The sequence below is a fragment of the Thunnus albacares genome, chromosome 12 (genome assembly GCF_914725855.1).
Source record: "Thunnus albacares chromosome 12, fThuAlb1.1, whole genome shotgun sequence".
In the NCBI taxonomy this organism is placed as follows: domain Eukaryota; kingdom Metazoa; phylum Chordata; class Actinopteri; order Scombriformes; family Scombridae; genus Thunnus; species Thunnus albacares.
Genome location: NC_058117.1, coordinates 16,358,442 through 16,384,750, shown reverse-complemented (window position 1 = coordinate 16,384,750; position 26,309 = coordinate 16,358,442). Strand labels below are relative to the sequence as shown.

General features: G+C 43.6%; 1 protein-coding gene across 11 annotated transcripts in view; it reads left to right on the top strand.

Annotated features, from left to right (window-relative positions):
* Positions 1–26,309, top strand: part of LOC122993522 (zinc finger protein 521-like) — a 90,401-nt gene that overhangs the window by 24,179 nt on the left and 39,913 nt on the right. For 8 of the 11 annotated variants that reach the window (XM_044367753.1, XM_044367751.1, XM_044367752.1 and 5 more), the window contains 3 exons: positions 15,133–18,635; positions 18,822–18,906; positions 23,997–24,044. In XM_044367753.1, the coding sequence (XP_044223688.1) occupies positions 15,489–18,635; positions 18,822–18,906; positions 23,997–24,044 (3,280 nt within the window). In that variant the 5' untranslated portion in view covers positions 15,133–15,488. Of the gene's footprint in view, positions 1–13,636; positions 13,751–15,132; positions 18,636–18,821; positions 18,907–23,996; positions 24,045–26,309 lie in introns of those variants that run through there. The other 3 variants (XM_044367754.1, XM_044367746.1, XM_044367749.1) reach the window with 2 other exon arrangements.

The window sequence follows — 26,309 nt, the reverse complement described above, 5'->3', positions numbered from 1 at the left end:
CCTTCTCAGAAACTTTGAACCTTGTTCTCAACTCACCCCAGTCTTTTCATCATGGAGAACTCCTTGTCTGATATGAGCTCTTAGACGTGAGACATAGTAGTTTACCAGCCCATTGTCATTCCCCATCCGTAATCCGGGATAAAAAAACCTATGGGACATGGACCAGGCTGGAGTCATTAGGTGTGTGCGTGGCTTACCCAGACAGCCAGATAAACCAGATGCCTCGGGATGGCCAGGGGTCATCTCTCTGTGAGAACACGTTGTTGATGTCCTTGTTTCTCTCTACCTCTTCTTCGCCTGCACTCCGTCTCTCGTCCCTCTTCATCATTCCTTCTCTTGCTTGCTCTCTGTCTTTCTTTCTTTTCTTTCTCTCCCTTGATTGCTCTGCACAGTCATCACAAACACAGAGGTCCGTGTTGGAGCTTAGCAGTCGAAGAACCTGTCAGCTAAAGGGAAGGAGGAAAGACAGACAGGGGAGTTGTCTGTGGCCCTAGATTGAATGCCTGAGGGTGTACTACGTGTGGAGGATAGTTAGTGCAGAAGGACGCACCGCAATCTGCAGGTGAATCCTCTCATTTTGGGAGACTTAATGCATTTGAATCATCACCTCTACGGGAGAGTGTTATGACTTTCTGTTACAGATGGAATCTAAAATGCAGCAAAAGTTGTGTCTTTTATTTTTTATTTCAAAATACAGCAGGTGGGCTGTGTAAGAGGAATATATATTCTAAGAATGTCTTCCCAGTCCTAAACATAATTGACTATTCCTTGTATTTTAGAGTGTGTTTCCAGCATTGAGCTTTACCCTCTGCAGTGAGTGCACAAGGCTTGAGGATGTTTACCTGGCATGGTGCCTGTTGTAGCTGCCCTCCTGTTGAGGAAAAGCAGGTCAGGCTATAGCTTTGTGTTTGTTTGTTTGTGCGTGTGAGCATTTTTGCAGGTGTGTATGAGTCTTTGAGTGTGTTTCTGTATGTATATATGTGTGTGTGTGTGTGTGTGTGTATGTTTGTGAGGAGGAGGGGGAGATCATTAGGGTGGAAAGGGTCAGAGAGCGCATTACATTCAGCGAGAAAAAAACAAGATATATCGCCAATGTAAGCACTTATTTTTCAGGAGCAGATAGGATGAGTATCAGGGTTGCGGGGCAGTGGGTAACTGGACTCTCAATCCAACTGAACCATCCATCTGCTCAGCCATCAATCTTCCCTCTCTATCCCTCTGTTCATTTACTCATCTAGCCATTTATCCATCCTCGCCTGTGGCCAAAGGGCCATGTCTCTTTGTGGCCCTGATAATCTGGACCAATTTCCTCTGCAATTTATTTCCCAGCCAACCACCCACCTGGTCAAGCAGCATCAGGCTTCTCAAGGTAGAGCCACTCATCCCAGCAAGCCCCTTTCCACCAATCACATCCTGTTTTTTTTCCTCCTCAAGCCTCAGATCTTTTGTCTTTTGTGTTTTGAAGTTTCAATTGAGTACTGGAGTAATACAACCATTTCTCCTTTCTTTACTGTAATCTCTGACACCATTCAGCAGCTGTTGTTTACCTCTAATGTCCCAACCCTTCTCCATCTTTGTTTTCTATTATCATCTTCCGTTTCTATCAGCATCTCTCTGCTGCCTGCCCTCTTTCTCTTTCTTTCTCTCTCCCTCCCTCCATCCTGTCATGGCTCCTCAGTATTCTGCTGCTGTCTTGTGTGGAGTGATTTTGCCCAGACACGTCTGGCTCTGGGTAAAGTGCGGTCCCCAGAGAGCACGCTCCGCAGCCCCCAGGTCGCCGGCACCATGAATACATTATGATCCCCATTTCCATCCTGTTGCCACGGCAGCACTTTTAGAGCCGCAGGGCGATTAAGACGTGTGCTGTCGATACCCTGATAGGAGCAGAAGTTGGATCTGGAAGCTGGCCTTTGATCAGATTCTATCCGCTCGCCTGCTATTGGTGGCTTCAACACAGGAAGACAAAGAGGAGGTCTTGTGGGCTTTTTATTGGTTTGACAAGCTCACCTGCTGTACATAAGCATACCATGCATCCATCCTCAAGCTCTTTTTCCCACCTCTCTGCTTTATCTCCGTCTTTCCTGCCTCAAACCATTTCCCTCCCTTATTCTCACTTCCGTTGCTCCTCCCTATCACCGCAGTTCAGCTAAGGCAGCATTATACGCAGTCTCTCTCTGCTCTCTGATATTCTGCTTTCCTCACAAAGGAAGCAACTCCCTTACCTTTTATTGTTTCCTTTTTTTCTTTGGGGGATGATGTATAAAACATGGTGCCTCAGGTAGAGGATGTTGGGTAGGAAGCCATGTCCCCCTAAATGGCCAGCCGTGTGCATGCGCCTAACACTTCACTGAGCAATCTGTCAACATGTCAGCAACACATGTTTTGTAAAAAGCCTCTGGTGGGAGCCAGGGGAAAAAAGGCACTCCTGCCAGACCAGAGAGGAAATGCTTTTTTCTCCTCTATGCAGTGGATTTTCTATTGCTGGTGCTCAGTCCCACGGGCCCCCCACCACCACCCTCCCCTCCCCCACACATACACCCGTTGTCTGCACTTCAGAAATTTGAACTGGGGACCCTCGAGGGGGTTTACTGGGAGGGTGGGGGTAGGCTGCGAGGGAGGGGCTCCCTCTTTTTCAGAGCGTATGAAATTGTGAAGGTATATTGTGGCAGGTCCCCAAGCGGTCTTTTCTAATACCTGAGTTTCTGGCGAAGCTGGAAATTACCAGCGGCTCCCCCGAGGGACGGCTTTATCCACACCAGGAAGGGGAGCAGAACTCAGTGGGGAGGTTACTTAATGCATGGCTGAAATAAAAGAATTTCTGAGAGACAGAGGCTGAAAAGCTAGCTTTTTTTTCTTTTTCAAGCCCCCCCCCCCCCACCCACTCCTGTTCCCTCTCCCTCTCTTTTTTTCCTCCCCAGTAGTATAGTTTACTACTCTCTGCCTTCTCTTGAAGGGTTCTAGTTTAATAAACTTTCAGAGGATCCTGCTGGTGCAGACAGCTAGACAAATACCCTTGTGTGTTCTCTTTTGTCGGAGATACAGCTTTTTGTTATGTTCTTGCAAATTTGATTTCTCCCTCTGTCTTTCGTTTTCTCTGCCGCCCTCTGTCTCTCTCCCTTTCTGCATTTGTCTTCATCTCCCTCGTCCTCCTCTCGCTTTCTGTCTCCCTCTTCAATACACACACACTGCACAAGCACACACACAAAGTCAAACTCTGTCTCTTGTGGTTGAGTTTATTGTTTGGTCTGTCTCTTCGTTCTCCCCCTCTGTGCTCCCTTTTGTTTTCTGTATGTTTTGTTGTATTGTGCAGAGAGGCTGAGATGCAGATAGAATGCAGTTTGCCCTGGGTGAAGAGTGCGCACAAGCAACCTTGGTATCTATTTAACAAAACACATTCATCTATTTACACATGATCAAATGTGTGAAACTATACTATTAAAGCACAGGGTGTAAGGTGTTTCTCATCAAAGAGATTTAATACATAATGTTTTGGGGCAATTCACTCACCCTTCTCTATGGCCTTATTTTCTACTTACTGTATGCAATGATGCCCTATTCCTTGGTAATCAGCACCTGTATCTAATGTCCATGGATCGTTAATCTTGCCTCGTTCATAACCTCAGAAAAAAAAAACAACATAAAAATCTTATTCCATGTACCTAATGCCCCTCTCTCTCTGTTTCGTTCTCCCTCTCTCTTCCTCCCTCTCTGCTGTTGGTAAATAATTCAACCTTTTCCCTGTAACAAGTGCTGGCCTTAATAGGGAGTAGTACCTGTAGTTGGGATAAACAAGGCAGCCAGCCTCACCAGTGAAACAGAGGGATTTGGGCTTCATGAGGGCAGAGGAATAAGTCGTTTCCTTCTGAAAGGCAGAGTAGACTGGCTGACATTAATTAAACCCTATAGGATAAAGGTTATCTGAGGCCTAGCAAAGCAGAGACCGTGCATGCGGGATGTTATGTCTGCCGAATCCTAATCAAGACTTCTTATTAAAGCGACATGTGTGGGCTCAGGCATGTATAATATGTGTGCATCGTTGTTGTGTTCATTGGTGTAAGGCAATGACAACATTTAATCTAGTAGAGGAAAGGTGCAGTATCTCTGACCTTCTACCTTCAGTTGTAGATGCAAATTGATAACCCAAGCAAATAGTTCCCAAAAACATGAAGAAGAACAATGTAGCTACCACCTCTGCGATATTTTCAGCGCTCAACACATTCCTAAAAATAAAGACAGAAGCAACTTTCAAGAGAGTTCCATGTTTAGAAAACATTGTGTTGCCCACTGTGCCCTGTAGTGGGAGGTGTGCCTCCTCACCAGAGATCCTCCCATGGTGCACCTGTGACTGAGTCACCTGACCCGAGTTTCAGAATGGCGCTCAGGTGCCATGGCTCATGTTTTACAAATTACCCAAGGGCCCGTGCACCACCTTTGTGCCCATATTTCTTCCCTGCTGTATGCATAGTGCGTGGGATTATGTTCCCCAACTCCAACTCCTACCTCAGACAATGAACAGCCGCAGAGATGACAGTCACCTCACTAACCCAAGAACTCTAAGGAAAATACAAATTAAGTAGGAGAGAAAGCACTGCTCTGACCTATTGGCTTCTTATGTTTGTGGTGGATGTACTCTGGTTTAAAAAAAAAAAAAAAAAAAAACCAGCATGGATCCTTTTACCAGGCTGGTAGGCTGTTATGTGTGTCTTCAGGACTCCAGTGGTAATCTGAGAACATCTCTTTCTCTCACTCTCTTCCTGACTTGTCAACTTATTTGCATGCCAAATTTAATTAAAGGTCACCTTACGTTGTAATATTCTCCTGATATTTAAAGTAGCCAAGTATGATAACTGGAGTAGTGACACAGGTTTTATTACCATCTCATTGTATGACGTCTCTATATTAGCAGTACAGTAACACTAGCTCTTCCACAGTAATGTCTCCTTCTTTCATATACAGATAAAGGCTGATGTCCTCTCCTCTACAACAGCCCAATGAAAAGTAATTAGCCGATATGAATGTTGCTGTCAGTGATAACTGATATTGGGGGACTATTACATTCACTCTCCTGAATTATGATCCTTGAAATGAGTTCATCACAGTGAGCTGCACATTCTGATAGACATTAGATTACCACATATTAGAAGGAAAACTCCTAATTACTGCAGTACAGTTGCATCTACAAAATTGTCACAATATCTACAAAAAACTAAAAGATTTGAACATTTCTATTTTTATTATAACAAGACTCACCTTGAATACTTGATGTATTCACTTATTATGGTTTCTGAAGAAACATTTTCAATGTAAAATCAAACTGAACATCTGAGATCTTTCCTCAAGTTTACTGGTACTGAATGCATGATAATTCATACGGAAGTGCTGGTTGGCAGTCATACTGAGTTCCTCTCCTGAGAGAGACATAAATAGCCTCCCAGGTGGTGGTGTGTAACTAAGTAAATGGTTACTAAGCCAAGGAGTGCTGGGCCTATGTAAATAGGGAGAGACATATCCACATTGAGGTGCTGGAGTGAGAGGAGGGTATTCAAAGGTAAGATGAACCTTGATAAGTTCTTTCAGGGATTCTTCTACAGTGACCCTGAAAGTTTTCCACTAAGTACATCAGCATGCGAACTTTTAGCAAAACAATCCAAAGGGTTTTTTTTCTAGCTGATAAATAGATAAACAGGAATAAATCAATGTGAAGTGATGGATGAATAAGTAAAATGCCCTGTAGTCATTTGTCTGGTTGTATTCAGGCCTCATATTCCAGCCCTGTTCTGCAAATGAAGATGAGGGTGAGGGCACAGAAGGAACTGCTTCAGTCCGTGAGGCATGTGTGCATGTTTGTGTGCATTTATGAGTGTGTGTGTGTGCGTGCGTGCGTGCGTGTGTGTGTGTGTGTGTGTGTGTGTGTGTGTGTGTGTGTGTGTGTGTGTGTGTGTGTTTTCATAATACTTAGGCTAGTAGTATTAAGATATGATGATGAGCTGCCTGGATACCAGCAGAAAACAATAGAAGGGGAAACAAAGCAAACCCCTAAATCTGTCTGCCATTTGTGCTCACATACTGTACACACATGTCATGAGTATTCTGGCACAGTTACTGGGCCAGGGAAGTGCTGGTCTGGGGCCTGGCCCATTCTCCTGAGACCACCCCCCCCCAACTGCCTCCTCCCTCTCCTCCCCCCTTCCCCCTTCCTGTGCAGTCTGTGGACACAGTCTGAGGCGACAAGGTTGCACAACAGCTCGCAAAGCCTCCACTTTACAAACATGATCATAAAAAAAAAACACAGCCTGCCATTAGAAATCTGTTTAAGAAGAGAAAAATAATTAGAAGGACTGTGATAATTGTGTCAAGGGGGAAATAGATCAGACGAATTATGGGAAGAACCAGAAAATCTTGCCGTGGCTTTGTTACTTTGCTGTTGGTTCATTTCGACATTGATCCACCCTTCCATCTGTCATCCTTTGCCTGTGCTCCTTCTTCAACTCTCCATTTCTTTCTCTCTTTCTGTCTCTCATACTTGGATTCGAGAGCGGAGGAGCCTTCTGGCTTTAACGGAGAGGGGATGAAGATGTTTATTCATCTGGAGGGTATTAGAGCCATGATTAAGGAGAGGAGGGAGTAGTAAGGCTGATGCGACGTCTGAATTGCTCGTTCATTGGCCGCCTGCGGGATTCTGGCCAACACACCAAGAAAACAAGAAATGAAGAAGAACGAAAAAACTTGTAGTGAAATTCGATTCTCTCGGGAAAGGACAGAAGTTTAAATTTTAGCCCGTCTCACTCACTCCCTCATTCTCAGTCTCTCTCCCTGTCCTCACAGCTAAGCTAATTATTAATGAATGCGGTTTCTGTTGAACCTTGGAGAGGTGTCAGTGCTGCAGTCACTGAGGGTTAAGAAATCTTGACATTTAAGACAGGGATGCATGAAAATACATCGTCTTGCTTGAGTTGATGCTTGTTTTTCTTCCCCTCCCGCTCTACTCTCCAAGATGCATGTTTTCGTCTCCCTCCTGGGCTGTCTCCAGTTGTTTTACCACTGACAAGCTGGGATGGCGTTGAGGAGATATCAAATAGAGCCACAGTGTATTAATCAGGGGAACCAAAGGTCATGGGTCAAGAAGCAGGGCCAGGTTTTTTTTTAGTTTTTTTTTTTATGAATGCTAACGCTAAAGCTAACACAGGACTCAGTTGCTAGGGTTGTTTGTCCATATGCATGTGATTTTCGTTGTACTGCTGCAGAGAAAAAAAGAATTATTGATATAAGACTTTTTTTTATAGGCACTTGGCAGACTAACTGTCCTTTTTAAAAATAGTCCAAGTGTCTGAAGTCATCCTTTAAAAGTGAAATATTTGTTTGTTGAAGTCTAGTCCAAGTTTTATGGGTCACTATGAGGTTTGAGTTTGATTAAAAAGAATTCAGCCCTATTTTCCGAATTCAGTGAGTGTTGTGCTTGGTTTTAAGTAATGGGTAGCGCCTCTTGAAACTTGCAGAGCAAACCCTATTTTAATGAAGCAACCATACAATAACTCAGCATATTTCTGTGCGCAAAACATTTTTTTCTTTTCCATGCTGATCACATAAATCACATTTCCATGACTAACTAAGAATGGGGAAAAATAAAAGAGCATCCAACTGAACTTCCGCACGGTGAGGAGATATTAGTAGAATAGCAGCATAGCACAGCACAGCGCTGCAGCATCTCTCACAGTGGCTGACTGGCTGACTGGCTAGCTGACTGTCCACTGGGTCCTGCGCCTGGTCTGCCGCAGTGTTGAGGGAACAGTACGCACACACATACACACAGAGGCTCCCCTGCCTATTGAAGCCCAGCCCAGCCCAGTCCCGCCTGGCCCAGCACTCCCTTAGAGCCAGTGCAGTGAGGCAGGCGGTGAAGGTGCATGCTGGGGGACAGATTGTCATCCTCCTTTCTCCCCCTGGGAGGCTCACTGTGGCTGCTGGTCCAGCCAAGACCTGGGGAACAGCCTCCTTCCTGTTTGTGCCTTAGTCTACCTGAAGTGGTCAACTGTCCTTCCTCTCCACACCACCAGCCGTTCAGCTCTAGGGGAGATGACACCACAACCACCACCCCACTCCCACACACAAACTGCTCCTAAACACAGCTCCAACCATCTTGCTTTGCAACACCTTTAGGTCTTTCCTCTACTAAAGCTTAATAATGGCTGCCTGATAACCTATAATTAAAGGATTACACTTTAAGATGTTTTGCCATGGTGATAGTATCCACCTGTATGCAATAAATACTCATTCATTTATGAAGTGAAAACTCTGAAATACACTTTTGGTGCCAGTGTAACTCACTTTTAATAATTCAAACACTTCAAATCAGGTAAATTTAATTGAAACAATAAGACATCAACATTAGCCCTTGAGCCCACCCACTGCACTCTTAAATAGTAACCTATTATGAACCCCAAATACACATTTCTTGAATAATGATGTAATTAAATTCTTCCTTTTCTTGTCCTCTCATTAATTTCCCTTTTCTCATTTGAAAAAAAGACTTAATTTTGAAAGCAGCAAAATGAACCACTCCTGACAATTTAATTTCTTGTTAACCCTGTCTCTGTGACTTTGCCCTGCCCTAATGTACAGTATGGCTAAACTTCTCTTGCAGAAAAATGCATAACCTACTCCAGGCAGTGCCAAACATTATGATACAAGACAACCTTCCTGCAAATTGTAAAAATGGTCATTTCTATTTTAAACAGTTATTTATCTTAAATGTTTCTCATACAGTGAGTGTGAATTATAGCATCTTTAAAAGCTTTTTCATCCATACCTGACATAGAAATGATGTGTTAAAGTGTGTTGTTGACCTCAATGTGTGTATTATCCGGCAATAAATCATCTCTGGCATGCTTTCAAAGTTCAAACACTGCAGTTATGGATTGTTATATGACACAAATTTTCACAGGAAACACATTGAGGCAGATTTTAAGAAACATTATCATTGATTATCATCATCGATTTCAGTTTCTCCATGTTTGTCGAAAGACATCAGTGTAGCAGGTCCACATCTCTGCGATAAGTAATGGAATTCCACTCTTTCATTGTGTCTCACTATCATGGAAAGAAAAAGCCTAGTAAAGGATGACTGGCCGCCCTACTTTTCCTTCTCTGGCCTTCCATTTGTCTAACTTTCCTGGGATGCCACTGGGGCACTGTGATTTCTGGGACAGTGACCAAGTGCTCCTGTCTGAGTCGGGGGACGTGGGTAATGTGGACAAAGTAGTTGACAGTTTGCCGCTTCCCCATGGTTGAGAGACAGAGCCATGAGGGCTAGAATAATGGACACCCAGACCACAGAGTCAGGACAGTGCTTGATGTCCCAGCTCTTTGTGTCAGGCCCTGTGTGAAAAAATCCCCATTGACTACAGTTTGGGGATGTGTACATTTTTCTTCCAAGTGTGTGCAGATATGTGTTGTGTACATGATGTTAGCCCAGAGTAACTCGCTACCACCATACTGATGAATCCCCGGGAAGTGATTCCTTATTTCATCTACTGTTTTTCTACCTCATCCAGTAAAAGATATCATCCTTGATCACTGCTCCTCCAGTTGTCTCACCCAACCCCTCCTTCTCATCCTGTAGCATAGTGGATTTGATTGATCTGTAGCAAGGGGGGAGAGGGACCTGACATTTCTCAGTGATGTGTAAAAAACATATTGTGTTTGCTAAGAAAAAAAGAGGAAAAGAGAGAGACAGGCAGAATATACACACACAGACCCGCACACATAGACAATGCTATATCTGAGGTTAATGGTAAATAGAAGGCCCTTTAAATGCCTCTGGTTTGGCTTATATATGTGTGTGTGTGTGTGTGTGTGTGTGTGTTAATCAGCTGCATGGTGCAAAAAGCCATGTCTAGCCACCTGGCACTTTTGTTGACAGCTACTGGGAATTATCAGTGTTTCATTTTGACTGGATTTGATGTCTTAAAACAGGGATGTAGCAGGACTACTGTGAGTAAAGCCCAGCACTGGGCCTCTTCCAATAGCTCTGTGTCCTCTGAGCTCTGTGTCCTGAATCAACTGAGTGATTCGTGCATCTGACTGGAATTAGTCCCACAAACGTGAACCCCCCTCACTCTCAGTCAGACAGACTGGAGTCTTAGCAAATGTAAAAATTTCTCTCACTACCTCTTCTATTAGATCTTAAGTGGTTGTGTCACAAACAGGGCCGTACATGATACCGTGTTGTTCAGACACATATTGCTATTTGGGCATCAGAACAGGAAAAGCGTTGAGATGACACATGCATTGTCTCATGGGGAAGGCTCACTACTTTTCCCAGTAACTGTAAAAAGATCCCCTTTCTGAATATGAAGTGGGGTCATGGTGTTACATCAGACAAGTTGTCAGCTTTTTGTTTATTCAATGAATCCCCAATCCCCAATGTGCCACAAATACACTCACACAAACACATCTCTTATGACAACCACTATGTACAGATCTCTGGTACAACACAGAGGAAGATAAGTTCTGGCTGCTGAAAGCATGGTCATCCTTTGCGTCTCTAGAATGGCTTTTGAACAAAGTCTAGCTTGCTATAGAAGTGGCAGATGAGTGATAGCAAAAACATTTTTCTGATAAGATAAGGTCCTGGACCTGGATAAGAGTTTGGCTTCCTAAATAGAAGAGATGTACTCTGTTGCTGTTAGGCAGTGATAAGCCATCTTGAACTGCTTCCAGGACCTCAGACATGAAGGTCTGAGTGCCAGCAGTGAGTTATTCCCAAACCACGGTCCCTGAAAGGTTTCAGAAGGGTGTATTATGAGATGAAAACAATAGAATCACAAATGCCTGTTTAATAAACATATAAGCTTTGGACAAAACCTGCATACAAATGTCAAATTCTCTGATAAAAAGTAAGTAATTATTTTAGTAAAACTTTATGTATTTATTTATCACACTTTTCAAAATATAGGTTACACAAAACCCTCACAAAACCAAAAAAGTCAGTTGAGGGATGGTCATCATTATTTTCACTCAGCACCCAGCTTTTACTTTTATGTTGCAGCACTGATTATAAAAGCACATTTCACAAAACTTTAAAATGCGGAGACAAAGGTATGTCTGGGTTTGAGACGATTACAATAGCTTTGCTGAAGAACTGGGGATATAGATTTTTTTTACAGTATTTTGTTAATAAGTCACTTTTGTTGACAGCTACAACAAACAACATTTTTTACGGTATGTACATCACCAGATTTCAACTCAAACATCCTAGCAATACATTTCACAAGAGAATTAATTATACATTTTCTGTCTGGCTCTTTCATTTTTTACATGTAGAAATAACAGGCTTTGTCTTATTCTTTCTTTATCAAACAAATTGTTCTATGAACCGAACTCTCACATATTGTATTGCTGTACACTTTTGGAGTCAGTGGAAGGGAATTTTACTGGATTTGTATCGCTTTTTCATACACATATTTTTTATTTATTGTTCTACTAATGAGCACACCAGCCACTAATATATTTGAAATATTATCAGTTTTATTATTATCAATCCAAAAATCATATGTTCTGACTACAAAAAATGCAATTGTAATGAATCTTCTCAAATTATGTGTATCATTTAGCCTTTAAAGAAAAATCGAGACAATGTTTGCCACCATATGTATTATATTCCAAAGGGAAACAATGGCATCAAGAAAATTAATGACTTGCTGTCTTAAATTTATATTTATATATTTTGCTAATTCCCAAATACATTAATTGCATAAATCAAAACATTCTTCAGGGATTTTAGAAGCTATGGCACTGTGTAGAGAAACGGCAAACTTACCTGTTCCCAGCATTAAGGAACTTATTTGAACAGGAGTATTTACTCTGGGAAAGGTTGCTATAAATGAGCATAGAGGAAGTGGTGCACAAAGAGTACTTCAGACTGGCTTGAGGAAACGGAGACCTGCGTGTGAAGGGGGAATTTTTAATAGTTACATTTGCATTTTGAGTAAAGAGATAAACTGATTTGTGTGGCTATTGCAGATATCCTAATTCAACTTACAGATATTGAATACTTGAACTTGACAAGCTTGGCTTTTTTGTTTAATTCTTTAAAAAGTTTTAATGTAGTGTAACTGATGGCGGAAATTATATCTTACTAGTAAATATGACTAAGGCTCATTTTATGCCATCCCCTATAGGAACACTCCAAATGAGGTTGTTTTGTTCCATATAGGAGACAGTTAAAAGAGAAAGATGGAGGGGGTAGGGACAGAACTCCCAGAGAGGGACAGGCCTTAAGATGGAGGTCTTCCTCCCAGGACGTGACAGGCTGTTGGCTGGAGGATGCTCAGGAAGGCCTTGGCAGACCAACAAAGACAGCCCTTCAGCTGCAGGGTGTAGTTTTTCAGGCCCCAGCATCCCCTTTGGCAGCAGCACAGAGAGTGCTGGCGTGCACAGGCCCCCGGCCCGAGAGACAGGGAAGTAAGGCCCGTTCTTTTATTTACTCAGGCTGCTGCTGAGGCCTGGGCATTTCTTGTCTGGGTGAAGAAGGAAAAAAACAAGTCTCTCTCTTTCCTCTTGAGGTCTCCTGAGGAAGATTGCGCTTTCATCTGCAGTTGTTCACACACTTGTTTCGGCCATTGCGCTTGTATTGGTATTCTATGTGCACATGTATGTGTACACATATATGGTATGTTTGTGGGTGTGCAATGTGCATTTCTTTTGTATATTACTGAGCTTATGTGTGTGAGAGAGAGTGAAACTGTTATAAGTCTCACTATGTGGGACAATGTACCTGAAATGTACATTTTCAACTCTTAATGCCCAAAAACAGATGTGATCTTTCTTTTTTTTTTCATTTTGACGGCCGTCAAAGTAAGACAAGTAACATAGCAACCATGTTTTTTTACAGCATCAGGTTTTTTTTTTGTCCAGCACACATACAACATATTTAAGTCAGATTGGTATGATGATACCTTTAATAGGACAAAAGGTGCAACCCAGAGAGAAATGAATTTCATTATTAAAATGCATTATTAATATTATACTATGATATTATTATTCAGCAGCTTCTGTAGTATTTCACAAACCTTATGTTAATATAACTATTTGCTCATCTAAACACGTTCAATTTGTTAGCTGAACTCTGCTGTTTGCAACCCCCACATGTCCCCTACAGATATGACTTTATGTATGTGTGTTATTGGAGTAAAGGCACTAAATAAATAATATACATCAAGTAAACAAACAAAAAAATGGAATGAGGTTGTCCTGACAGCTTAGTAATGTCTCAAGGCAAAGACATCCTCATTTAAGACAGTAGAATTTCATTTAGCCTTGTATACAGGCCCATTTATTTGTTTGTTTCATACTGTTGTCTCGAAGCCAATATGTTTGACTGTAAGGCATTGGCTGGGGTCATTCTTCTTACACTGTCTTCTTCTCCTATACCCTGGGAGGCAGTGTGAGAGAGGGCAGATCCGCCCCCTCTGTGGAGGAGGGCATAGCACTGAGTCACCCATCCTCCCTCAAACCAGAGAGAGAGAGAGAAAACATTGAGACATGTATGAGAGATAAAGCAAGTAAATCAGGCAAGGTTTGCTTCTTGAGTGAGATGTGTGTGCAGAGTGGGCGCCTTGCCAGGGGTGGGAGGTTTCCGGGAGGGCCACGGTGTGGAGGTGGGCTGTCAATGTGCCGCTTTCAGCAGTTTGGAGGGGCAAGGGAATGGCCTCCGACCCCATCTGTTTCCTGAAGATAGGCCCTGATGGGGGTAAGTGCTCAGAGAGGGCATGATATCCTGACAAAGGGCAGATCTCCCAGCAAAAACAACAGAAAGGGGGAGAGAGAGAGACTTAGATTTGTCAGCTGAAGGAGAGTACAGAGGTTGGATCCTGGAAAGAGCTTGTGCTTTTCCTTAGTCCCTCTCATAAATCTTTGCAGTTTCCTCTTGTTTTTCCCATTCCAAGTTCTGGCCTTTTGACACAGTTTTTTTTTCTGAAGGGGTTGGGATTACGTTGTTTTATTTAGGTAAGGAAGTTCACAGCACTTAGAATTCGGCAGCGGGAAGAAGTGGTCTGTAACCTTTTGAACTTGTGGAAAGTGGTGTTCTGTGTTTTCCATTGATATCACTGTGCAGTGCAGCAGTGGAAAGGAATGTCGGCAAATAAGTGATTTGTATAGGGAGACGTTAAAGTAATTGTAACACGCATGGGAGCCGTATTGTCAGTTGGCTGGTGTTCCCTGGTCATTCTCTGCACCTGCTTGTCCTTGAGTGAGATAGTTAGCCACTCAGTTGTCTTCCCCAATCTGTTCCCCCGTCCCCTCGTTGCTTCCCCTGTATCAGCACATGGCACATTCATCCATCCAGTATCAGTTGCCTCACAGCTTAGCGCAGACCACACTGACAAATATGATAATAATGCATATTCTATAACTGATATCTATTGACTGATGTTCTGAAAGGCCCATGTTTCATGAAAATCATCTATTTTGCAGTGGAACATTCCTAAAGGCTATGCATGGCTGTAGTCTAAATTACACATTTAATCTTCTCTTTCACCCTTGAGAACTGCTTTTCCCTGCTTTTTTCTCTTGTCTTAAGGTCATTTCAAGGGTTCTTGTTTTTCAAAAATATTCTAGTAATTGTTCAGGAATAATAGAAATGTTCTAATTTACCTCATGCCAGGCTTACATACTAAAGTACACTCATTGTCTTGTGTTGGCTTTAAATGTCAGAGATTGTGTTTTGAGTCACAGTGGGCTAAGTCATTATATGGCCACATACAAGGTTAATTGTAGTAAAAGTATTTCCACTTATTCTCTTCTCTAATTATACTTTAAATTGCATATTTAAATGTAACTTTTAAGATAACACCTAAGGAGAGGTATTGTTTTATGTTGAAGAAAAAAATGGTCTAAGTTGCAAAGAATTCTAAATTCTTACACCACTACCTTATAATTATTATGACAAATAACGCCATGGTGGCCCACCTTTTCTATTCAAAAGAACGAGACAAATTAGTTGCTAATGCAGTCTTAGCAAACACCCCTCTTACTCACTCTTTCTTTCTCTCTTCATCTTTTTTCCTCTGACTTGCCCTTGATATCCTATTTGCTCTCTTTCCTTCTCCCTATTTCTGTCTTCTTCTCCAGACGGTGCTGATATTGAGGATGACCCATCGTGTTCTTGGCCAGCATCATCTCCCTCCAGTAAGGATCAGACTTCTCCAGGACACTGCGAGGACTATGACTTTGGCGAGGATGAAGGGGGCCCTGGCCTACCATACCCATGCCAGTTCTGTGACAAGTCCTTCAGTCGCCTAAGCTTCCTCAAGCGTCACGAACAGAGCCACGGGGATAAACTCCCTTTCAGCTGTACCTTTTGCAGTCGTTTGTTTAAGCACAAGCGCAGCCGCGATAGACACGTGAAGCTACATACCGGTGATAAGAAGTACCACTGTGGAGAGTGTGACTCTGCCTTCTCCCGCAGTGATCACCTCAAAATCCACATGAAAACTCACGCCTCCAACAAACCCCACAAGTGCCCTGTGTGCCGCCGAGGCTTCCTTTCCTCCAGCTCTCTCCACGGCCACATGCAAGTACACGAAAGAGGCAAAGATGGCAGCAGCTCAAGCCTTTCTAGAGCTGATGAATGGAAGCTGAAAGAAACCCGCAAATGCAGCCGTTGTGAGGAGGGCTTTGATGTCCCAGAAGAGCTCCAGAGGCACATCGCTGAGTGCCACCCTGAGTGCTCGCCATCAGAGGATGGAGGCCTGGGTGCCACCCTGCAGTGTATCTACTGCCATGAGCCCTTCAGTGATGAGGGAACCCTGCTGACCCACATTGACCAGGCACACAGCCGTGACCGGAAGGGTCACACCTGTGCTATCTGCTCTGAGCACTTTTTGTCTGTTGAGGACCTCTATGCTCACATGGACATCCACCAGCTCCCAGAATCTAGTAACCATAGTAACAGCCCTTCTTTGCTGACTGTGGGTTACACCTCTGTCTCTAGCACCACTCCTGACTCAAACCTCTCTGTCGACAGCTCCACAATGGTGGAGACAGCGCCACCTGTTCCCAAGACAAGGGGAAGGAGAAAGAGGGCTGCTCAGAACACATCAGACATGGGACGTTCCTCCAAACAGCCTAAAGTTTCCTACAGTTGCATCTACTGCAACAAGCAAGTGTTCTCCAGTTTGGCTGTGCTTCAAATTCACCTGCGAACCATGCATCTGGACAAGCCAGAGCAGGCCCATACTTGCCAGTTTTGTTTGGAGGTTTTGCCCTCTTTATTAAATCTAAATGAACATCTTAAGCAGGTCCACAATGCAGAGGACCACGCTGCCCTGTTAGCCAGCTTACCTGATGCCCTCCTTCAGTGTAACTTCTGCCCTGAGGTGCTGAGTGATCTCAACGCCCTGCAGGAACACATCCGCTGTTCCCATGGCTTTCCCAGTCCTGTGGCCAAGGAGAGCAATGCCTTCTTCTGCCCCCAATGCTTCATGGGTTTCTTGACAGAGGCTACTTTGGAGGAGCATGTTCGTCAGACTCACTGTGATGGGGGAAGCCTGCGCTTTGACTCCCCTCTGGCTGTTACTCCCAAGGAGCCTATAGTCGAGGTGTACTCCTGTTCGTACTGCACCAATTCTCCCATATTCAACAGTGTTCTGAAGCTCAACAAGCACATCAAGGAGAATCACAAGAACATTCCACTGGCGCTGAACTACATCAACAATGGAAAGAAATCCTTGCGCACTCTCAGTCCCTCTTCTCCCATATCTGTGGAACAAACTGCCATGCTGAAGCAAGGCAGCTCAGCCTCACGTGCTACCAGTGAGTTCATATGTAACCAGTGTGGAGCCAAGTATACCAGCTTAGACCTTTTCCAGACTCACCTAAAAACTCATCTCGATGGCCTACAGCCTCAACTCACCTGCCCACAGTGCAACAAAGAGTTCCCAAACCAAGAGTCCCTGCTGAAGCATGTGACAATTCACTTCACTATTACCTCCACTTACTATATCTGTGAGAGTTGTGACAAGCAGTTCACTTCAGTTGATGACCTGCAGAAGCACCTACTCGACATGCATACCTTTGTGTTCTTTCGTTGCACTCTGTGCCAGGAGGTGTTTGACTCAAAGGTGTCTACCCAGCTCCACCTGGCTGTAAAACACAGCAATGAGAAGAAGGTCTACCGCTGCACCTCCTGCAACTGGGACTTCAGGCATGAGACAGACCTGCAGCTACATGTCAAACATAGCCATCTGGAAAACCAGGGCCGTGCCCATCGCTGCATTTTTTGTGGGGAGTCCTTTGGCACAGAGGTGGAGCTTCAGTGCCATATCACCACCCACAGCAAGAAGTATAACTGTCGCTTCTGCAGTAAGGCCTTCCATGCCATCGTCCTGTTGGAGAAGCATTTAAGGGAGAAACACTGTGTGTTTGAGGGAAAGACACAGAACTGTGGTGCTAATGGCTCTACTGTAAGCGGTGGTGATGGCCAGCCTAAAGAAGATGCTGAGCTACAAGGTCTCCTAACCAACAGCCATAGTACAGGGGCAGCAGGAGGATCTGTGGTCGAGTCCCACAACAGCCATGATGGAAGTGAGGAAGAGGTGGACACTGCAGAGCCCATGTATGGGTGTGACATCTGTGGGGCATCTTATACCATGGAGTCACTCCTCACTAACCACCAATTGAGAGACCACAATATACGCCCTGGTGAAAGTGCCATGATGAAAAGGAAAGCTGAAATGATCAAGGGCAACCACAAGTGCAATGTCTGCTCCCGCACCTTCTTCTCTGAGGCTGGGCTGAGGGAACATATGCAGACCCACCTTGGGCCTGTCAAACACTACATGTGTCCCATCTGTGGGGAGCGCTTCCCTTCCTTGCTCACCCTGACTGAGCACAAGGTCACCCATAGCAAGAGCCTGGACACAGGCAGCTGCCGCATTTGTAAGATGCCTCTGCAGAGTGAGGAGGACTTCCTGGAACATTGCCAGATGCACCCTGACCTGAGGAATTCCCTGACAGGTTTCCGCTGTGTGGTGTGCATGCAGACAGTCACCTCCACATTGGAGCTCAAGATCCACGGTACCTTCCACATGCAAAAGACAGGCACTATGTCCTCCAACCATCCCACGGTCCGCAGTAATGCCATCTCTCACAACCAGCAGCAACACCATGTCCAGAAACCTTTCAAGTGCGCCTCTTGCCTGAAAGATTTTCGGTCCAAACTGGACCTGGTGAAGCTGGACATCAATGGACTGCCATATGGACTTTGTGCATCCTGTGTGACAGCTGCTGGCTCCAAGAGCTCCAGCCCAACAGTGAATGGAGGGAGACAACAACAGCAGCATGGAGGGGCCACCAATCCAGCAACAGTCACATGGATCCAGGGGGAGAGTCTCAGCCCAGGAGAGGGGAAAGGCAAAGCAGTCTCTTCATCATCTTCATCCTCTTCTACATCCTCATCATCCGCTGCAAAAACACGATGCTCCAGCTGCAATGTGAAGTTTGAGTCTGAAGCAGAGTTGCAGAACCATGTCCAGACAGTGCACCGAGAACAGGCAGGGGACAGTAACAACGGGCAGCTCAAGACCCCCCAGGTGTCACCCATGCCTCGAGCCAGCCCTTCACAAACTGAAGAGGTATTTTTAATGTTGTATTAACTGAGCTTGAATAGTTCACGAAAAAAATGCTGATTTGCATATTGTTTTTATTACCATGTTAATTTTGGAAAACAAAATAGATTTCTAGTGTGTAACATTATTTTTTCATTTTTGATTTTTCAAAGTTGACTATAATAATCCCTTTCCTCTTGGTCTTATTTACAGAAGAAGACATACCAGTGCATCAAATGTCAGATGGTGTTCTACAGTGAGTGGGACATCCAAGTTCATGTGGCCAACCACATGCTGGGTAGGAGATTTTTTTTTTTTGTTTGATTCATTATGGTCTCTGTTGCAGTCCTGCAGTGGTACAAGTCATATAAAACAATGTTTGTGTACTATCAATGTAAATGTGTATTCTACATTTCCTAAAGTATTTCAATAATGTAGCATAAATTGTGGCTTTTAGGTGTGTGATTTAAATTTAAGAGGGAATGATTTTGTGTGACCATCATCAATACAATATACGAATCATTAAGGAAAAATTCACCCAATGTCACAACAAATATTGGATAATTTTATAAAAATCAGACATAGTCTTTTCATAATTTTGAAAGATGAATCACATACTGAGAATTGATGTGATATATGTAATAAAATATTTGACCCTGTCTCATTCAGGCTCACAAGTATCTGGATCACATCACCAAATAGGTGGAATTATTTTAATATTTTGACCATCAACTGCATCCCCAGTGTTGTGCATTTATAAACCCATCATCTTCATTTCCCCATGCATGTGAATGGTAAAATATAGTATGTGTGCATGCTTGTGGAGCAGAATCTCTCCACTTCAAACCACTCTGTAATGAAGGTAGTTTGAAGTAGTGGAAACATTCAGATTGTTGAAATATTTAAATCAAATACAGATTTTATTCAAATTGCTTAAAATTCCAAATATTATCCCACATTTTTTGAAGAATCTCCACATTGCTACTGCACATTTTTTGTTTGGTTGTTTTTTTATGCATCTTCACTTAAGTAGTCCATTCAGATGACTGAGATCTGAATACAACATTTGATAACATACTTTCATGCTCTCTGCATTTTATGACGTCAAATCAACTGAAGAAATGGATTTTTTTCATTTTATTACATTGTGCATCAAAAATATTCCAAATTACTCATTCCCTTTCACAAGATTCCTAAACAAAGAAAGCTGGTGTAACACTAACCTCCATGATTTCAAAATGTCTTTACTTTTGGTTGTCATTTGTATGCAGGCAGAATAATTTGTAGAGAACAGACAATTGGAAAACAGGTTTTCTTGCCTGCAGTAAGTAGGCGAATTCCGGTCTCACGTTCCTTTATTCATTCATTTATTCAGCTCGTTTGGCGGCTCTTTCATTACACTGCATTATCTGTTGTCTTCAGTGGGAGAGAGACTCATTGATCTGGAACCAAACCGCCTCTCTGTTTGGGACACGCTTCTAGGCGCAGGTGAATTTAAACACGGTGGGCAATTCTATCAGGACCGGTAGGCAATTCTATCAGGGACCCACTGTTTGTGCATAAACAATCAGAAGCTTGTGATTTGTGATTTTGATGCTGCGGTGTATTTGCAAAGGAGAGAGACGAGCTGAGAGTGTGTAGGTGTGTATTTTGTATTCATCTTTGCGATCTGCTCACCCACTATTCTACTGGGGGTGCCTAATACAGTACCATGCCAGCATTAGTCCTTTCTCTCGCAAAGGCAGGCACGGAGCACACTGGGAGGGTAGAAAACAAACCCCCCTACTGGTTATTTTATGTCTTTCAGCCGCACAAGCACACAGTTCCCCCATAATAGTGGAATTCAGACAGCTTAAGATAACAGGAGGATAGGTGATTGGGTTATTGTCTGATGTCTTACTTCTCTGATATGCCATTGCTTTGTATTCGACATGATCACGGGTTTCATCAGACTCCTCAAAAGGGTTTCTGTTAGATGCATTTGTTTTTCTGATCTGTAAAATATGGAGAAAACAAAACTCATTGTGATGACAATTTGGTAGAAAGATGAAGTTGTCAAGAAGTGATTGCATTTTGTAAAACAAACAAACAAAAAGGAAACTGAATAGAATATAAAAGAAAATATGTTTAACTGAAGATGTAGTCAGGTTAGTTGTCTAAAAACACTAATGTTGGTCTTGTGGTTTTACATAGCTTCTTAAGAATTTGTCCCTTTTTAATGTAGAATAGGGTTAAATCTGATCCAACCTGTAATCACTGCAAAGCTAATTTGGGCCAAAAACACAGGGAAAAAAAATACTCATTTGGAAAAGCTCTAAATACCTTCTCTACTGAAAAAAGGGACACTTTCTCCTTTTAATGGCCATCTGCACAGGAGAGGGGAATCAGGGGGCTGGGGTCATCTCCGCTCAGCTGTCAGCGTTATTAGCGTAGGTAATGGAGCAGACGCTGGATTCATAGGGGTGTTGTTTTCAGCCCCGCTCCATGGTGTCAGTTCACACTGATAACTCTATATATAGTGATGTGCCGTGACATAACCATAGTGCTAAGTGTATGGAACAACAAAACCTGAGCCTGTCTCACCCAGACAAGTCCATATTAGCTGCCTTTGTAATACAATAGTCTTCCTAAACCAAGTGCACCCTCCACCCTCACCTCCTTCCATCGGGCCGGAGTGCTCGTGGCTGCCTCTTCTGTTCGACTGCCAGCACATTTTGATGCATGGATATTACACTCAGATGATGACGGTCTTGGTTCAGACATAAAGCGCAGCTCTGGTGGCCAGCTACTCGACATTTACTATGATAATGGAGGTAAATGAAAGAGAAGGAGGTGGCCATGGGTGCAGAAGGGTGTGTTGCAGACCAGACCCAGCCAAGCCTGTGAACGGCCCCACGTGTCTTAAGATGGAGGCCGCAGCCTGCTAGGGCCCAGATGGATCAGTACACATTTGCTGTACAGCTGGTCGCTCTGTTTGGGGACCTGGTGTGATACTCCTATGGAGAAAAAAATGATATCGCCACCATCCAAGGAGCAATTTAATAGCAGGCCAGAAGACAGCTGGCCACTCTTTAGTTTAGAGTTTTTTTGGCATGGCACACTTACAGAATTGAGGGTGTCCGATTTTTCTCCAGAGACACACAGATTTATACAGCTTTCAGCTGCTGCAGTCACTATCAAATCCTTTATTTCTATTTTTCTTTGAGATTAAAAAACAAATCTGTCCATCAATTTAATTTGCTGTCTTGATTTGTAGTAATTGCATAGGACAGGATATTTAAAATCACAGTCCTTTCTCAAAGTCGTCATGTTTTTTTTTTGTTTTTTCTAAGAGGACCTTTGAAGGTCTTTCATTGACACAAAAGCCAGTTAGGTTTTATCAGCATGCCATCATGCCACCCCATTGCTTCACTTTGACCCCACTGTAAACTATGACATTTGGAGCCTCATGGGGGGCACGTTTGGCCCATTTATCGCACTGTTTCAAATGTCCCTGTGTGGATTTTCAGAGCCCTGACATGTTTTGAAGCACGGGCTCTGTCTTAAAGGGTTTTAAAGGTGAAAAGGTTTTTTGCTTTTTTGTTATATCTGCTTTCAATCCAATTCTCATCTCACTCCTGTCCATTCCAAGCAGCTCCTGCCAAGGTGGCAGTGTTCAGAAGGACAATTGTAAACAAACAAACCAAACCACATCCCAGAAAAAGTGTTTTTGGGGTCACCTCTACGGATTTTTTGGGTTGGTGACAGCACTGAGCTTGAAGCCAAGTCAGGGAGGAGCCTTCTCTCACAGAGAGGAGCCGGTGGCCTGGTCAGCCCAGGCAGAGGGGGGCACTGGAGGGGTGGAAAGGTTCGGGGGCGGAGAGGGAAAGGCACATTTGCTGTACAGCTGGCCGCTCTGTGTGAAGCAGGCACTGTGGGCCGTTACAGAGCTGGAGAGGAGAGCGAGTGAGACGCCTTTAGCTTTCTCTTCCTCCTCTCTGTTCTCTCTTTCTCCTTCCTCCCCTCTCTGTCCACTATCTCTCCCCTTTCCTCTGCTTCACTATGTAGTGCTCACATTTTCGTATTAACCAAGCTCCAACCTGGCAAAACATACTGTGTTGGCTGTTAGTGGGGGAACAGACACACTGTAACAGTTTTTGAAGCTGAAAGCCGTGTGTTGTTTCTTGCTAAGGGCCGCAAATTATCCTTGACACATATCCTTTTGTTTTGGGCCCCTAGAGCAACTTGTCCGGTGTATGTTGATTGCATGGTCTCCATCACTGTCTCTGCCCTGGTGGCAACACATTTCTACTCCGTTGAGTGTTTTTTCCTCCTGGTGCATTAACAGTATATGGTATTTTCATTCTTTGTTTCTTTTCCTATAACCCTCTTTGATTAGGTATGTCTGATGGTGTTCCCTCAGTTTCTGGGACTCATTCATAGAGCACATACACATGTAATCTGCTAACAAACATGGCCAAACACTCCTCATTTGACTCCTAGGGGGCTGGATCAGAGTCAGAACTCAATAGACAACACAGCACAGGAACAGGATCAATCTTATGAAATAAATAAGAGAACAGGCTTGGACCAGCCAGTGGAAACAAAGGAAACCATGCGTGCCATATACTGAGTGTGATATCTGCCTGCTTTTATTAATTGGTGATTAATAACGCCTCTCTGTTCGTTAGCGCAGTCACCTCCCGTGCAGCCAAGTGTGTTGCTGCTAATATGCAATTATGCGCACCTTACTGCTCGTTACATTATACCTCTCCCTGACTAATGCAGCGTCCATGAGGAGAATAGAAAACAGAGTGAGCTGCAAAAAAGGTGCTATCAATAAGATTCTCACATTCACTGTGATACCTACCAGTCTGGTTTGAAAAAAAAAAAAAAAAAAAAACAAAGTTTCTTACAAATTCCTCAATGTAACCAGGAGACTGCATTAAAAGTTTTACAGCATTGCAGAGACTGTTTTGCTCTTCCTGGTGTTTTTGTTGTAAAGCAGAGGTAATTGACATCACCATGGGGATGCTCTGTTGCTAGGCCAGACAAGCTCAGTCTGATGTGGTCCTTATCTATTGATTTTCCTGACATTTCCCCACACCTCACAGACTAGGCCAACATGTGAGAAAATATCTGATGCTCTCAGTTCATACAGCCTGTTTGTACAAACTCTGAGTGAACACTTGCTGCCCCTTACTGCATTGCAATTGGTAGGTTGATGTCACCATGGTGATTTGGTGAAAATTCCTTGCAGTGATTGGTTGGACTGTGTTCGTTGTTGAGTTATTCATTCTACAGCATAAATTACAATTGAATTCAATAATACTGATTTTTATGAATTCTGTAATTTTCCTTTGAATTTAAAGGCATTGTCTAATGAAGGATTCACTGGTGTACTTTCAGAATCCTCCTATGCAGGTCTAGTTGGGGACTTGGGCGACCTGAATAAAGGTAGGCTCTTCCTGTGCTTCAGGGTATGTTTTATTGATATACAGGAGGGATGTCTCCTTTAGAGTGTTAATGCCAACCCTTGTTCTGAAGTGAAGCGCATAAATACTGAATGATCAGAATTAACCTCTGCATTACTCCATCTCCCCATGGTCTCTGAGATGTCACCAAGGCCGTAGGTGCATGCACACCCCTGGTCTGATGGGGTTGCTTAGCAGTCTGACTGGAGGGGGGCTTTTGGGAGAAGTGCAAACAGACAGTCCTGCCTTAGTAAAGGTCAGAGCTGCAACCTACACCTCTCAAATCCCAGTCTGGCCCTGATGGGACCAGGGTTCCAGGCGTGCCTAGAGAAGCTTGTGGTAAGGGAGAATTACAGTCAGAGTGAAGTGGTGTGCTACTGCTGGACTGCATTGCTTTTAGAGGTTGTCAGCACCACTAGTACTGTGACAGATCTGATCTAACTTTATGTAGTGGCTCTTACTTGGTGTGTTTTTGGAATGACATACACGCTGGGACACCATTAGCTATCATATGCTACTGAATAGAAAAAAGTTTCAATGTTGTTCTCAAAATTGTTGTTAAGTATGCTTCATAGGTGAAGAGAGGTTTGTTTTAGAATACAAACAGACTCCAAACGAGTACTGCAAAAAGTTTTCACTGTCTTTATGGAGCAAAATGGTGGTTTTCCAAAGTATCATGTAACAAATGACTATCCTCATCGAACTTTTGCTGTGTGAATGGCAGACAGGGGAGGAGAGGGGAGGGGGATAGGGTTCTGAAAGGCCCCCCAGCGTCAAAGCCTTAATAATCATGTGAGCAGCGCTGGACTTCATTACCCTCCTGTTCGACAGGCCGAGTGCCAGCCTGGATTGCTGGCTGGCTGTGGCAAGGTCAACGGCGGAGGAAAAACCAGTTACTGTGTTACTCTGGAGCGGAATGGAGAGGGGCGGCCATCTGTCAGCTCAGGCCTGCCATACCCGCAGAGCAAATGGACACGGGCGGCCAGAGGAGAGGCCACAGACACCCATAGAGCTAAACCCAGTGAGCATAACACTGAGGCATGGAAACAGATCCAGCCAAAGAGATGGGCCTTGGTACCACTAAAACACATATATACACACACAGAGCAAAGAAGATAAGGCTATCTCCAAGAAATTTGGCAGCAGGTTGTGTGTGTTTATGCATGTTTGTTTTTTAGTGTCAGCGCACTATTGGGCCCCTACTGTTTTAAGTCCAGATGGCAAACCATTTGATAAAAAGTTGATAAAAGTTTTGCTTGGCTTGCCAAAATGTTTTAATCATAGTGTTCCTTTATTAAGACAAACTCCTTGTGAATCTAAAAACAGAAAATGTCTTTGCCTTTAGACCACATAGGGATCCAATGGATGCAACATGTTTTCTTCCTAGTGACAATACAAGCGACACCGCCGTTTGCAGTATTGTCAGATGTCACGCTCTTCCATATCAGACTCTAGCTTTAGTGTTTCACCTTGTTTGTCGGCTCCTGAGTCTCTCTGTGAGGACCTTTACGATGCCCTCTGGCCAAAGTGGAAGAACCCTGTGGAATGTTCCAAAGCTCTCTAATAGGTTTCAGGTGCTGTGGGCCACCGGCCAGCCCCCCACCATCACCCCATTCTGTGTGTCTTGTGTGATAGGACTCCCTGCTCAACAGTCAAAGCACCGCCATTTCTCCTCTACATGAGAGAGGGCAGAGCTACGAAATGGATACTCATCTTCGTGTACTATCAAATCTTTGCTTGTCTTTACAATAGAAAGTTTTTATTTACTTTTTCTTTGGTTCACTGTGAGCCTTGTCCATCCCCTTCAATTGAAACTTAAATTTATTTAAATTATGGTCAGATAAAAGTGTAACAGCTTCTCTTGCACATATGGGTGAAGTTCCGGCAGAAAAGCAATTTGCATCTGTACCATCCCACAACTCAGCACAGCTAAAGTTCCTCCTTGTTTTCCTCCTGCGCCAAGAGTACCAACCCCCGGCTCGAGCGTCAACATGCACCGGAAAACAGGGAGATGGTCCTGGGCGATTCCCCTCACATTAATGGAAATCACACAGGAACTCCCTGGATGAAAGCTTTATTAGTTATTAAGGTTTAATGTTGATATCAGTGCTTATATGTTTACTGGAGTGCATGGTGCTGCTGATGTGGAATTGTCAGAGAGGTGCAGATTTAGTAAGGAATTAGTGTACACCCAGGATTTAATTAAGGGGATCTATTTCCATCTTGTTAGAAAGAGATGATGTGAGTA